Raw genomic sequence first — 16,317 nt, 5'->3', positions numbered from 1 at the left:
GGAATGAGAAATGTAGACATTGCATGTATTATGCTTCTTGCACTTCGTCTAATTCAGCTCGAGTATCTCTCTAGAGCGTTTTTATTACTTCTTCTTTTATTTTTTTCCGAAAATAATATTAAAGTAATAATAATATGCTAAGGTATAATCTTTTAAAGCATCATTTCTGGTTCATTGGACTGTATTATTTTCTTTTATAAAATGCAAATTTTTTAACAGTCATAATTAACATGTTAATTGTTCCAAAATAAATTCTGATTGAAAATTTCAGTAAATATTTTATAATAACAGCATTAAATTAATTAGACTAAACAAATAAACTTAATTATTCGCATCTATTTTTTTAATTAATACGTTCATATAAAAATTCAAAGAGTATGTGTAAAGATCTTAATTATAATTGATACTTTTATTGTTCGGAAAAGGAGGGATACTCGAGATTTTTAAAAAGACTATCTTTATTTACATATTTCGGTTCGCAGGCACAGTGATCGCTACCACTATCATCGCACGGCCTGGCTTATCCTTTCTTTCGAATACCAATTAGCATCAGGATAACTGCATCTACAACCTGGCTCAACCTCGCATTCAGCCTGAAAATACTCGCTGCAGCGTGTTTTTATACAAAAGGATAATATTTTCTACGGAACAAAAAGGAAAACGGAAGAAACCAATGTAAGAAATGAAAGCGGAAGAAGCATTTATTTTACTATAATCTATGTTATTCAATCCGGAATTTCGTAATAAAAAAGTAAAGTCGATTTTTCTTATGATAACAGAAAGGCTTGCAGTAATTAGGTCAGGAAAACTCGTTAATTTAATGCTGCGTTTACTACGCCGTCGTTATTATTGCGCTCTGAATCTAACACAAGTATTATAATTCACTATTTTACCACTGCTGTAAAAATTGCTCGCAGTTTTTATGACCTTACTACTGCACCACATGGTGGAGGTTGAGTCATGGTGAAGGTAGATCCAGATCGATTAGAATCCATGTAGCAAGAGAGTATGAGAGAAACTGTAACAGGGAAGAGCGAAAATAAAGAATGATGCACAAGTGAGAGGCAGAATGAATGAAGGAGAGAAAGGGAGCAATAGAGAGATAGAGAGCATATAGACGAGAACGAAGTCGAGTGAAAGAGAGGGAGAGAGAGGATTTTATTGTCGAGCATATTTCTATTACTTTCTTGAAATTCGGACCAAGACTTAACCAGCGTTTGTGTGTTCAAATGGTAAAGTGTGTTCTTGGTTGCGGTCCAGCTAGCGGATGAGGACTGGCTGACGCCTAGCCTTCTAGTGTGATGGTAAGCAAGTACACCCCACCAACAGGAACAACTTCTACAGCAACAGTTACCACCACCATCACCACCATAACTTCCTCCTCCACTACTACCATCACCACCATCTCCACCATCACTACCACCACCACTACCACTACTACCACCACTACCACCACCACCACCAACAACAACAACAACAACAACAACATTTCCGTCATCATCGACGCCACCGCGACAGCAAAAGCAGTAAAACTCATGCCACTTCTGGCTTGACGACGCGCGAGTCGGAAGACGGTAACCACGAAAAGCAGATAACAGTCGCTTAGCAAAAATGAAGAAGCACCGTGCGAAAAATAAAAAAAATAAAATAGCGAGTAAGGATCGTAATCATAGGTAACCTTGCGCAAGATGCATCCAACATCCCCTATCTCCCCCCCCCCCCCCCGAGTAAGTTTTCACGTCCAGTGTAAGAGAAAGGAGCCGCTATCGATTACTAAGCGGAGATACCTCTCGTCCAGTCTGTAGGATAATCTAGCATCTCGCTCGGCTTGAAGAAATAGATAGCGTTTGCCGTTACAGTAGTGTCCGAAGCTTCAATCCAAAACACGAAATCCGGCATACACGTGAATTCGCCATGTGATGGTCTGACAGTGTTTTTTTAGCGAAACTGGCCAATTACGCATACTATGTGTCGTCCAGCGGTACCGAATGCACGAGAAACACGAGTCCGCACACGTTCAATGGAGTCGTGATATAACCGGTTTATCACCGTTTTAGCAATGCGTATAAATCCCTTGACCCTTTGAAAAAAAAAAAAGAGAAAGAGAAAGGAGCGTTAATAGGACCGCCGGATACTGACTATTCGTTACCCGGATTCATTATTTTTGTAGTTTGGGCTTAACAGCGAAAATATAACACAAAGACGTAATGTCGAACGGGACGCTCACGGCCGATTGCGACGGCCGGTCGAGCGATCACGGTGTATAAATACAAAGATCGATTAATCGAAGCACACTCGTGAAGAGATATAAATATATAAATAAATATATATATATATATACACACACAAATGAAATATATATATATATACATAAAAGAATAAAGGTTATCATAAACGAAATTCAACAATTAGTTAGATAGTTAGATAGGTATATTATATTAAAAGGTTGCTCGAGGCCGATTCGAAATTCGGCGACAAGGAGGAGAGATGGATCTCGTGTATGTCCGATAGAGCGCAGCGTTTCCACGGTGGTGAGATAATCGGCCCGTTCACGTATAACTCGCCCCGTCTCGAAAAACGGAACTAATGGGATCCACGTGTCTTAACTCCACTTTTGTCACTGCGAAGACTTTGTACCTCAATATGATGCACCTGTCGGATTCGTGGCCAAATGATAATTCACGCGTGAAATCTTCGCAGGTCGGTCCAGCGAGCGTTTTTATCAATCGAATCTATCTATCTTTTTGGACGCGGCATTTTTTGGCCAGTTGAATACTTTTATAAAACGATCAGAGAGACGTGTACGCCGAGACAGGCAAATACCGACACGCGAATTAGCATCCTTCCGAAGCTGAAAAAAAACTAACGGAAACGCGCGGCAACGCCGATCGTGTCGGATCTCACCGGTGGTTTTTAAGTAAAACACTATTAGATTTTTATATAAGGTGACTATGTAGAATCAGCATGGAAGATGTGGCTTTTAAGACGTTTAAGCAATAAAACGTTAAGCTTAAGAAAGGAAGAAGACAACCATCCCTCCGTCTCGCTGCGTTACAAATCAATCTCGACTGCGTTATATAAACGAGCAACACACGAATTCTCACAACGAAGAAAACATTAATGAAACGCGCATAACTGATATAGCTGGTAGAGGAGACGATGCGTGACACGTATGTATTTTAATTGTCCTAGGAGCAAGTGAAACGATCACAATCTTCCCGATGTCCCGAATTTCGACTTGGCCAAATTGACACAAAGAGAAGACGAGATCGAAACTCGCATAAGTCACGAAGATGTAAGCAATCGCATGGATGCAATTGTACACATGGGAGAACGCCAGAGGGGGAGGGAACGGGAGCGTGAAAGGAACGAAAGAAAGAAAGATTGAATGAATGGGAGAGAAAGGGAGCGAATGCGAAAGAAAGAGAGAACGAGCGACGAGCGACAAACCACACAGCACAAGCAAGATGGGACAAGAAAAAAAAACGAGGATAAATAATTCGTAGGTAGATACATTGCACAAACAGCACGAAAGTTAGACCTTAGACGAGTTAAGTTTTTTTTTGTCCACGCGTGCCCTGTCCGCGCGGCAGCCGTTTTAGGGCTCCGATCGTGCGCAACCCCATCATCGACGCGCCCCACCTCCCCATCAGAGGCCATCCGCTTGCCGGGGGAAAAAAGATAGGAAGAGATCGGCCGGAGGAAACGACGGAACGACGAGCCGTGAACCAACGTGGTTGGTGGCACGAGCAGTTCCAATACTTGCGAAGATGGAAAGCGGGTGAAACTTATTGCAACCCGCGCGCGCGCGCGCGCGCGCATCCCCGTTATCTCCGTGCTCGATCTTTTGTATCTCCATCGTCCTATCTCCTGGCTCCCCGTACCTACCGTCCTCCTTCTCACTCCCTCAATTTTAAGTACCACAACTCATACCTATCGTATCGATAATATCTCGTCCCCGTCTTTCCCTTGGGCCGTCTCCATATCGGAGCAACGAGTTCACAATAGAACCTGTGATGAATCTGTAGAGAAACCAGTGAAACTGTAGCTTCCAGCTCTGCATTTGTCAACGGGTTTCACGAAATCATCTTGATTTCAGCTATCAGTCTGTCTCGTTTTGATCGAAAATATTGATTCGTTTAATGCGATACAGCGTAAAATTCGAGAAGAGTCACTCTGTCTCGCACACACATAAAACGTGTTCAAAATTCAACATTTGACATGAATTTTCAATGTCATTATTTTCATCTATACCGAAAGGTTCGTAGATCCAAAAGCACCGCGCTTTCAAAGGCGCGATGATTCATCACGCGCAGTGTCTCTTTCAAGTGAAATTCTTTTGTACAGCACCGCGCATCCTGTGGATACGTAAATTCCACCCGCAAACGGACAGATGAGACAAGGAACAACTAGAAATAGAGAAAGAGACGAGAGAGGCGGAGTTAGATTAAGGGAGGAGAGCGCGTCGATGATGGCTGAAACAAAAACGAGCGATAGGCGACTTCGTTATTAATCAAAAGGCAGACGGATCGTGCTTTAAGCGAATCAAAAGCGTGTTCGACGTTTCTCAATCAAAAAGATCGATGATCAAAGTGCGGCACACGAAACGCAACGAAGGAAGCGGAGGAACGGCACAATCAAACCTGCCCAACATCGCGTAGAGTTTAGATGTTTTGTGATGAAAGTAGACCAACGATCCGTCGCGATTGTGTCGACCAGCTAAAAGAGTGACTTTCCCGTAAGAGGAAAGCTCGACAATAAAAATCGCCACATTTCAGCGTTTTTAATCGCAATGAGAGTGATTCTGATACGGAATATCACTTGTAGTCAACCAAATTTAAAGATAATAATTATGTTGCCACTATGCGTGTGCATTTTTTATTGGCTGCATTTATTTGCTGTTTTTATTTGCAGCTTTAAGGGAAATTATAGCTTTAGGAAAGAATTAAATATATATTTCAGAGATCGTGTACAGATATTTTCCAAGATTTTAAGATTCCATTTTATACGTTTGAATGAGGAATATCGAAAGGTGCTTTGTCAAATTGATTTCCAATTCGTGTTATTGTTGGAATGTGTTATATATATATATATATATATATATATATATATATCAGGAACATATTCATTCGTACATATAATTAATCATTCAATCGTAATTTTCTTCTCGAATGCATTTAGCTTATCCTGAATTTTATTATAATCTTTAATTTAGTTCAAGCATAATATATATATATATTAATTATTATATTATATCATGCACGATCGCACGTGATGTAAGCGCGACCGCGATTATTTTCTGCAGTTTTTGCATGTTAAGTTTTGTCAAGTTTCTTAATCATCTTTCAGCTCAGTTCTCTCATATGCATTAAAAATAAATGTCTTGTCGTTACAAACAAATGTTATATTCTTTTCGGTTACCTTTTACGGTTATCTTTGGTGTAACAAATTATGTTATCGTGGAAAAAATGTTCATTATTAGGAGAATCTTAAAAATATTAAAACGTAGATATACGGCATTATATGATAAAACGCAGATTACAATCACGACTTACAAAAAATCTTGAATCGTTAAAAATTTTAGCTTAAACAATGAATATGGTCGTGCTAATCGAATCTCGTTTTCTAATAGAAATTGGGTGACTAGCCTCGAGGACACGGCACGAGTACGCAAAGAGAAAGCAACAAAATTATAAATAAATATATATACATACATATAAATACAAAAATGCATATATTATATATATATATTATATATATAAATATATATATACTTGCGTGCAGCGGCGGCGAGAGCTGTTATTTTCAATCGTCGTGCGTAAAACAGAGCGCTGTGCGTGAGAAAGTTAGCTTTTAAGAAGTGACCCACACGTGAGAACATATATAAGGAAAAAGCAAAATATCGTGTACATTATTAGTTAGGCGAAAGAAATAAAAATAAAAAATATAGGTTATTTTTGTGAAAGGTGGAACGAGCGAGGGGAGAGAGGGCGAACGCGCGAAGATTGGAAGGCAAGAGAGGGACCCGAAATTACAGACCGTAAATTCATAAATTAGGAAAAACATTACCGCGTGCACGCGTTTGCATGTCTGTCAATCAAATCTCGTGGAGTAACGCATCTCGGGAGGCGTTCGCAACCAACCAAACAAAGATATCAATTGGATTCGACACTGACACTATCTTCTACGTTCCTTTCGTTCCGCCCGATCGCTCCCCTTGTCGAATCGCTCGCTACGCACTCGGACTCGATTCCACCTTCGACAGAGAAAAAAAAAGTGAGGGATCCTGCACTCTTTTAAAGAATCAGTCTGGACGCCCGACCTGTAAAAAGTCTATTTGAAGAAAGGCGCCTTAAACAAGTAAGGCGTGTACATGATGACTTAATGTAGTCTCGTACGCGTGTTGTCTAGGAACATGTAACCGAGCGGAGCCGGCCGATTTCGTGTGCGCGTCGTCGGCGTTAAACCGGGAAACCAAAATGTAGCATAAAGTGATAGATAGATAATTATTAATGTAATCTAACTTGTAGTAGGGGTTAAAAAAAAGGGAGCAGCGCGGACGGAAACGACGGAAACGCCGGGGAAATTGCGAATCAGGACGAAATAAAAACTGTAAAAAAAAAAATAACAATGGGGGTGGGTGAAGCTAACCCGACGAGAGCCATAGCGTAGAGCGAGAAAAAAAAATCGGCAGGAGGTCCGCGCTCTTATTTAAGTCACGCGGACGCGTCTCTTCTCCCGGAGGGGAGACGCGCGCACGAGGTGTAAAACATACGCGTATGTAAATACACACAACACCAAGTACACAGGATGCACACTGCGTAAGCGTAGCGGCGAGAGAAACTTAAGCAAGAGCTCTAGACGTAGTCTAGTCTAGTCTAGCTTGTCGATCACTAGGTTAATGGAAAAAAAAGAAAGCGTTCATGAGAAATAGTGCAATAACTAATATCCGCAAGTTATACTCAGTCAGCACTCACCCTTATACGGCAGGACACGTGTATATGCATATACCTACCGAGGGGACACAGACACACACACACACACGTAACACACATCCAAAAAATACAGAGACACGCGTGCTGCGGCTGCTGCCTCCATCCTTCGCCCGCGTCCTTAAGAATCTCCAACCGGACAACGTGCGAGAGACAGTGCGTAATTCGCGCGCCATTCCATGATCTTTTACCGCCGCGCCAATTTTTTAGCGAGCGACCCTTCAGCTTCCGGACCATCCGATCCCCATCCGAATCCGAACTGCGTTCTCGCGTTACGACAAAATTCGACGCCGTGCCTTTTTTTCGTCCCTGCGAATCCCCGATTCCCGTCACGCGCGTCAGCGCGTCCTTCTCTCTTCCCTCGGCGCGTCACTCTCGGGCACTCGTGTCACTTGGACTCTTCTTCGTCCGCGGCCTTTACCCTCTCACCCTCCCCTCTCCTCCCCCCCCCCGCGTTGCTCTCGTATTTGTCACCACGACCGGACGTCCTGTTGCCATCGTACACGTTCCTCCGCCCGGGCAGGCTTCTCTCGCGGAGACTTACCAAACGATAGTCGACAATCATTGAAGAAACATACATTTAGAAACTTGTACGTGTTCTTTTCACCGGGGGCTAGATATTAATTATCGTTACCGACGTGTTTGCACAAGTCCCGTGCAGGCAATGGACAGAGGGGAGGTAGGGTGGTCGGTCCTGGAGGAAGTAAGAGAGCACAAAGGGGTGTTTATCGATTGCCCTATCGCGATGCTACCCTATCGTGTTCGCGATGCTTTAGCCGCTCGCGGGTGCACCGCACAACGCGATTTTGATATCGATCGTCACGTAGGTACCGCGAGTGAACACACGAAACATATCATCGAGCCAATCAGTCGAATCCAGCCACTCCCAATTAGGAGCTGCAATGAGGGACGTGGAATGCAATTAAGCAATTGGTGCTTCAGATTACTCAAACTGCAGCTGCGCTCGCGGAAGCGGGTTTTCTTTCTTCGCCCCGTGGCAACGGAATCGTCGCGTCGCGTTTCGACACGAGACTCGGCTGACCAATCGATCTCGCGAGATTTCGTTATGCTGACAATTGTTCACTTCGACGTGATCCGAGTGTGATGTCTACAGAAAGAGAGTATTTACGATGGCTGTGTGCACTCAAATTTCAAAGCCGTTGCTTTAATATTCATTCACACACTAACTACGGCATTTATCTGCGACAGATCGGGAGTAGCAAATTATTGAAATTTTATACGCTTATATTGTCGGGCGTAGGCATTATTAAATGCACCCTTTTGTTCCTACCGAATAATTTCATTATAGAAGCGTAAACTAGGAATTAATTAAAAATTAATTTTGTTCAAGCGAATGTTGCTCATAAAATTTAAGCGGTAAATCGCAACTAAACGCACGTATATTTTCTTTCCAAGCGTGGTGCATTTAGCTTAACTATTTATATTGAGGTGTCCCTTGAGAGAAAGGAAAAGGAAGAGAGAGTCTAACGTAATTCTTAGCGGGACGAGGGCAGCAGTCGGGCCAAATTGGGATACTTACCGATGCAAAGCACCGTGGAAACAGCTTAGCGTTAGTGCAAGAATGTTTAAGAGAAAAAGCACACAATGAAAGAAAACAAAAGTAGGAGCCGTAAGCGTAGATACCGAGCATAACATAAAGTAATGTATGTATATAATCATATATATTACAAGAAAGACTACAAACAACACGCGCGCATCTATATATATGATACAGATATGTATATTATATATACATATATATATATACATATATGTGTAAGAAGATAATATTAGCCAACAAATAGAAACTATATCGAATATAAGCTTAACAAGGAGGAGAAGGAGGACGAGGAGGAGGAGGAGGTCGAGGAGGAGGAGGAGGTGAACGAAGGAGCGAACGAATGCGGGTGCGCGACGTCTGTAAATGCGCGCCCCGCGGCATACTGTGTTAAATACCTTTAGCTGTAAGAAATAACAAAACACATTGAAGCATAAGTTGTGAAAGAAAAAATAAATGTTGTGGCTAGCCTGCCGGACCCCCCGTGCCCTCGAATATAGATACATGTAATTGTACGAAGCGATAGTGGGAGACAGAAAGAGAAAGAGAGTGAATGAGCGAAAGAGTGCGTGAAAGAACGTGTGAAAGAAAAGGGATTAAAACAGGGCGAGCATGCGAGGTAGAAAGGAAAAACGAATAATATGGGTCGTGTTTCGCGACACGATAGGGGCAAATAAAGTAGATGAAAGTGAGGGAGGATGACGAAAAGGGGGAGGGGAAAAAAGAAACGATATCCAGGTACGTCGCGAGAGAGCGGAAGGAAGCGTCGCTTCGCGTGGGCGTCACGTAGGAAATCCGAGACCGAGTGTTATGATAATTACCGCGTCCGATTCATACAGAGACACTACGACGTTCCTTCAGTTTTTTTTTTCTCGTAGCTTTTCGTACGACTTGACGAAGCGTGCGTTGCGGGACCCCGTAGAGATATGGCCCTTCCCCCTAATCCCGGCGCGATACGCGGCATATCACTTACGACTGTACGCTAAGAAGTTAGGTGCCTTTGTCCACTTCTTTACGTGTGTGTATTTCTGTGAAAGGGATGAACAATGAGAGGAAACGAAAGAGAGAGAGAGAGAGAGAGAAAAAAAGACACCGGAATACAAACGAACGAATGGCAAGAGGAACGCACTCCGGTGCAGCGTACACGTTACACTGTATTGTCACGCGTGTGAAACGGCACGGCGGCGAGCTCGTGAGGGGAAAGGGGCCGGTAATATGACATCCATCCATCGTGCATCGTGTTCGGCACTGCGCTTATATTATATTACGAAACAGTAGGCGCGTCGTGAGCACAAACGTTATAATAACGAGAGCTACGGGGATGATCACAAGCCACCCCCCGCGCGCGACTTAAATAATATACTTCCGCGATTAAACGTACGGCCCGCGGGGTCCCACGGCAGCCTCGTTGCATATTTAAGTTATAAGGAGCTGGGGACGGCTCGAGAGCGGCATGCCGAGCGAAAGTTGTATAATGTACATGTAATTTGCAACGATGTGGAATATACGCGCGCGCCGCGCGACGCACGCACACAGCCACGAACACGCACATAGACACACACGTGTATACAGACGCGCGCAGGGAGAACAAGAGAGCCGTGTACAATGCGCGCGAATAGTAGAAATGGACGTGTGTACACTGGCAGAGAGAGAGAGGGTGAGAGAGAGAGAGTGTGTGTGTGTGTGTGTGATCACACTTGCAGGAACAATTTTCACATGACACACGTACAAAGCACACACACACAAAATACTACCGAGACGCCCTGGACGTGCGTAGGGGAAAAAAGAAGAAACGTGTATGATATTATATATACATAACATAGCATATAAAATACATTATAAATAATGATGAATATAAATAAAAATATATATAAATACTATGGAAAAAGTAAACAAAGTATAAATATGAAGGAAGTATATAAACGAAAATATAGAATAAAACACGCATAGGCTTAAGAATACAAGATATTATTATGATGATGTATGGTTGGTTTATAATGTAAAATATATTATAGAAAATGTATACGTCTCTCGTTACTTTAATCTCCAGTCAACCCTGCACCGCTCCCTAATGGCACAATTTACTTAGGCAACAATGATCAAATATATACATGTATGATAATAAAAAGATTTGCCAATATCGAGAATCGTATCAAATTATCGAAATTATCAAAAAAGGTAACAAGAAATTATTATATAGAAAAATTAAAGCGTTAATATAAACGCGAACTTATAAATTACATATGCCTGCATATAAAACTACGCATTTGCAAAAATAAAAAAAATAAAAAGAATAATTTTACTTATTTCTTCTCGCTCGTTATTTTTGCGTAACGCGGAATGATTTTGGAGGAATAATACCTCTCATCTGTTTATAGGGTAAAAACAAAGAGTGTTTAACTCTAAGTACAAACAAAGCGTAACAATTAAACGTTTGCATTCAGCGGTAATTAAACGTAAACATTGCTCGCATCGATAGCAGTCGCGAGATATAACAGCTGTACACGCTTGTTTTGTCCGTTAAAAAAATAAGGGTTGCGCGCCGCAACGGGGGTAATTATACAAGTGCGATGAACACGAAAAACCAAGGGAAGAAAACACGCGTAGCACACGAAACATTAATCGGAAAAAATAATATCAATGCGCGGGGGAGAGAGAGAGAGATCGCAATTTAATCCTAAAAACATTTGTATTTATTTTCCAATCTAAAATAATTCCCGCGATACATACAGGAAACATCCCATACGCTCAGTCAGCAAATATTGCCCGAATCGGCAGTAAAGTTATTTAAAATTTTCCACGGGGGGACAGAGCGCATCGGCAAGGGCTTAAGAGTTTTGAGTCGCCTATTATTATCTTCAATTCAATGCGATGGATTTGAAAAATTTAAGTATTATATCACCCATGAAAAATACGTATTTATTTTCCAGTGTTTTTCAAGAAACGCCAAGCGTCAAACATCATCCCCGACAAATGCAGGAAACGCCGCTCACTGAAATCGTATTTCAGCGCTGGGCGATGTCTACATTGTTGAAACGTGCTTCTCGGTGCAGCTCAAAACGGTGCAGTCCGATCTCTCTATAATAATTACCATATAATATGAGCGGCACACATGAGCGCGTGGCGAAATTGAAGGTAAACAAATGTACTAATGATCCACGAGCCAGGCTCGCGCTGCGGGAGTCGCGTATGCGACAATGAATGCACCCTTTGCGGGGTAGGTCCTCACGTGCTCGCGTGCACCTGTGTACACGTCTCCGCACAGGGAGGGGGGGGGGGTATCATATGTTGCATATAGCCCGATAGATATAGTTACGCGTCGCTTAATTGCGAGCCAGAGGTGCCCGGTTATTTTAGCCCAGGCTGACGGACACGCCGGACATATGACAGCCGAGGAAGTTCGAGCTGCCTGTTCACCCTACGTGCGCAGCAACATTGCAGCAATGCTCAACCCCTCGCGTGTCGCGTTGCACTAATAATTTTCTAAGCTGTGCCATTTTGCAAGGAAACGTTGCTTCCTTCTGCGCGCGTGCAATCTGTTCTGTCCCCACGTTTTGTGTACCCTTGTGCGACACGCGAGGGTAGATATAGCAGAGAATACGCGACCAGTCGCATTGTTCTATCAACGTAGCATTATCGTCGAATCAAATTATGTATAATATTCAAATAATATTTTATCAAGTTTAAGAATGTTTCAAGTAATCAAGGTAATAGTCAAGGCGTATAATCGGGGTGTTAATTATTCCCCAGTTGGCACATTTTATGTAAATTAGGAGGGACATCCTGCCTTAACGAGATAATTGTCTCTTGTCCAGATAATTGACCAAAGGAAATTGCAGGAATAATTAATATTGCACGATAATAATTAACGTGTGTTTTAGTACACAAATCGCAAAAAATACATTTTGCAAATACGTATTACAGAACGAACACAGATCTCGCCGACTGTATTTAAAGGTACTTGAAAATGTTTCAAGCCACGTACGTATTTGACACGGCTGACGTAGAGGAGAATCCCCTATTATGAGATATGCTCTTAATAAGAGATAATGGGGTTTCTGCTAAACTAGTGAGCACCATCTGTTAGTTCCACCATGAACTTATTACTCTTGGTGTAAAATGTATTTAGCGAAAAATTCATTGTTCGTTATTGCGTATTAGCCTTTGCAAGAAAAGATTTGTGAAATTGTGAACATGTCAAAGGAACTTGAGGTAAGTCTTTAAACCTTGTTTATTATATAATAAGGAAATGGTTGGCAATAAATTCAGTATGCAATGATAGAGTAGAATCGTAGTAACAGGAAAATACGCGATTTGTTGAATTGCTTAATTGTAGAGGTTAGATTTCATGATCGCGGAACCGCTAGACGTGTGGCTCGTATAATGAGACATTCAGGGTACTCTTAATATGAGATAATTATTGCTCGAATATGAAGATTATGTAGTGTAATAAAAAGAAAGAAAATACTACTTAAGATTAAAGAAAAGTTAATACGAATTTATATTACGCAGTTTTGTGTATTTAATTTTTATAGAATCTGACTATGGAGGTTAGAGATACGAGGAAGCGTCGACAGTGGAATCGTGAAGATTTGGCGAAGGCTGTGGCAGCAGTATTTTTATAAAACTATCTAATAAAGTTTTTTAATTGCAATACTGATGTATTTTGCACTTTTAACACCGATTTCTCGAGGTATCTTATATTAGGAGCACACTTTCTCGATCCTGCGTAAAGCTCTTTTTTCAAATGTTTTTAATTTTCAGAAAAAATAATATTTAAATTAGATTTTTCATTTGACCAACCTAAAGCTTATTAAATTCTCTTCAAGAGAACGTATTACATTTAAAAATTCTGCCTATAGATTTCCTTACATTCGGCAAAATCGATATGGTATCTCATAATCGGGGACTTTCCTCTATGTATTATACTTGAAGGTGTTTTTTTTTATTCCGCAACGGAGAGATCGTCGAGCCCGGGGTCACTGATCGCAAAATTTGGGAACCTCTATCATACGGATGTTGCACGCTCACCAATACACGTGTACGTACACGATCTATCACGTATCTTCACGCGAGTGATGTGTAGACACGCGCCGGTGCCTCTCCGTGTGTGCGCGTACACGCGCGCAGATCTCCGTTAATACATCGAATACCCAGCGGCTGTACAAGAGAATAGCGTAGTATAAAGCATAAACTACAATTAGTGGTAATCCGCGTGACACGGGCATGGCACCCTTTGCGCATATTAGAGCATTAGCTGCCGACTCATACGAGGGAACCGTACATCATTTCGGGACGTGCCCACGTCTACCGGTAAAATCGTTAAATTTACGAAGAAACACGACTGACCCGATACGCAGGGACTGAATATAACTCGCACAGCGTGCGATCACGTCATGCCGTATATGCACGATCGTATCGCCTTTGTTACGGGTAACAAGATTTACCAGCGTGATATTATAAGACCCTGATATTTGACGTAATCTGTCTGAGAGAGGAAGCGATGATCACGCGCCGGACGATAAAGGGAATTTTTTAACACTGACCGACTCAATTTCGCCCCGGGAATGGGTCATTACGGCGCGGCTATATATTCGCGTTGCAGCTTCGTGATTATTTACCACCCGTAAAGTCGGGGAAAGCCAGCTGCATCAATTACTGTGATAAACGATCTAAGCACATCTTGCGAATGTGGCCGGTTAATGTGGTTCTCGAGCGATTATCGAGACGTTGACGGTGCATCGTACGGATAAGGGCTCCGAATCCCGCCGCTTATCTGTACACTCAAGGGCTAACGGAAATGGGAGCACCGCAATTTTATGGTTTCGCGGAAATAGATATGAACTACACAGTGAAGAACCAAGCGAGGCAGAACGCGATCGTAAAAAAAAAAGATATTGGAGCTATTCGGGAAAGGTGCATCGTCTGCAGAGTCTGTTTTAGGGGGATGAAAGATTCTCCAGATGTAAGTGCTACTTCTCTGCCCTCCCTATGATTCGCGATGATGTAAGGCAGATTACTCAAAAGTTATATACGCCGGCCACTGCCGGTATCAGATCGTTATCGGCTCGAGGTCGGTTTACGCGATACGTCAATCGCGTTCACATGTACCGCTTACGCAGTACGCTTTATGCACCTAAGCCACTAAACGTTAAAATCTCCATCAAATAAAAGTTGAGGGCGCGGCGAAATTTTTACGACTCATAAACGTTTTTACAGCGAGGAGAAAAGCAATCAGTGCGGCCGTATCATCGACAGATCAAGGAAGAAAACTCGATCTTACAGGATCATCTTTCGTTTTTCGAAGTAACAATTGTGTAAGTTCCAATTAAATTGTCACGCGTAAAATATTGTCGAGAGCCGTTGAAAACGGTCGAATCTAGCGTGGAAACTGAATTTTGTCGCCGGGATAAAGTTCGGTTTTACAAACTGGATTCAGCAATCGTATATTACGTTCACGCTAGATAAGCTGTTCCGTATCAACAGACAGTCCCAGTTACTTTGTGGTAATTTGCCTAACAGATAACTATGGCGCAACTTTTAACTGGCGAATACAAATCAAGCGGCCTGCATGAGTACCCATACTTGGAAGTTTAAGCATTGGGTGACTGGCTCCCAACGATATTTACAACTCCTTTTCCGTATGTTACGTCTTTGCATCTTCACGATTTTTCAAATCGATCCTGAACTTGTTCACATTTTAATATAGTTCCAGTTTGCTCGTATTACAATTTTTTCTATTAAAATATTAATTAATAGAGGAAAGTCCCCGATTATGAGATACCATATCGATTTTGCCGAATGTAAGGAAATCTATAGGCAGAATTTTAAAATGTAATACGTTATCTTGAAGAGAATTTAATAAGCTTTAGGTTGGTAAAATGAAAAATCTAATTTAAATATTATTTTTTCTGAAAATTAAAAACATTTGAAAAAAGAGCTTTACGCAGGATCGAGAAAGTGTGCTCCTAATATAAGATACCTCGAGAAATCGGTGTTAAAAGTGCAAAATACATCAGTATTGCAATTAAAAAACTTTATTAGATAGTTTTATAAAAATACTGCTGCCACAGCCTTCGCCAAATCTTCACGATTCCACTGTCGACGCTTCCTCGTATCTCTAACCTCCATAGTCAGATTCTATAAAAATTAAATACACAAAACTTCGTAATATAAATTCGTATTAACTTTTCTTTAACCTTAAGTAGTATTTTCTTTCTTTTTATTACGCTACATAATCTTCATATTCGAGCAATAATCATCTCATATTAAGAGTACCCTGAATGTCTCATTATACGAGCCACACGTCTAGCGGTTCCGCGATCATGAAATCTAACCTCTACAATTAAGCAATTCAACAAATCGCGTATTTTCCTGTTACTACAATTCTACTCTATCATTGCATATTGAATTTATTGCCAACCATTTCCTTATTATATAATAAACAAGGTTTAAAGACTTACCTCAAGTTCCTTTGACATGTTCACAATTTCACAAATCTTTTCTTGCAAAGGCTAATACGCAATAACGAACAATGAATTTTTCACTAAATACATTTTACACCAAGAGTAATAAGTTCATGGTGGAACTAATAGATAGTGCTCACTGGTTTAGCAGAAACCCCATTATCTCATATTAGGAGCATATCTCATAATAGGGGATTCTCTATTAATAATTAATTTCTATCGGAATATTATTTAAAAAATTTCACGGAGAATGCATTTATGTTATTTAATTTTATCGTGATTCACTAACATCTTCATTTAT

General features: G+C 41.3%; 1 protein-coding gene across 4 annotated transcripts in view; it reads left to right on the top strand.

Annotated features, from left to right (window-relative positions):
- The window catches only part of LOC105278172 (nucleolysin TIAR), a 439,676-nt gene extending 429,103 nt beyond the window's left edge, over positions 1-10,573 (top strand). The window contains exon 11 of one of the 4 annotated variants that reach the window (XM_026967878.1): positions 5,633-10,573. In XM_026967878.1, coding sequence (XP_026823679.1) covers positions 5,633-5,647 — 15 coding nt within the window. In that variant the 3' untranslated portion in view covers positions 5,648-10,573. Of the gene's footprint in view, positions 1-482; positions 1,084-1,238; positions 1,436-5,632 lie in introns of those variants that run through there. The other 3 variants (XM_020031242.2, XM_011337029.3, XM_011337030.3) reach the window with 3 other exon arrangements.
- Positions 10,574-16,317: the final 5,744 nt, after the last annotated feature.

The sequence above is a fragment of the Ooceraea biroi genome, chromosome 2, assembly GCF_003672135.1.
Source record: "Ooceraea biroi isolate clonal line C1 chromosome 2, Obir_v5.4, whole genome shotgun sequence".
NCBI classification, from domain to species: domain Eukaryota; kingdom Metazoa; phylum Arthropoda; class Insecta; order Hymenoptera; family Formicidae; genus Ooceraea; species Ooceraea biroi.
This window is presented reverse-complemented; position numbering and strand designations above follow the sequence as displayed.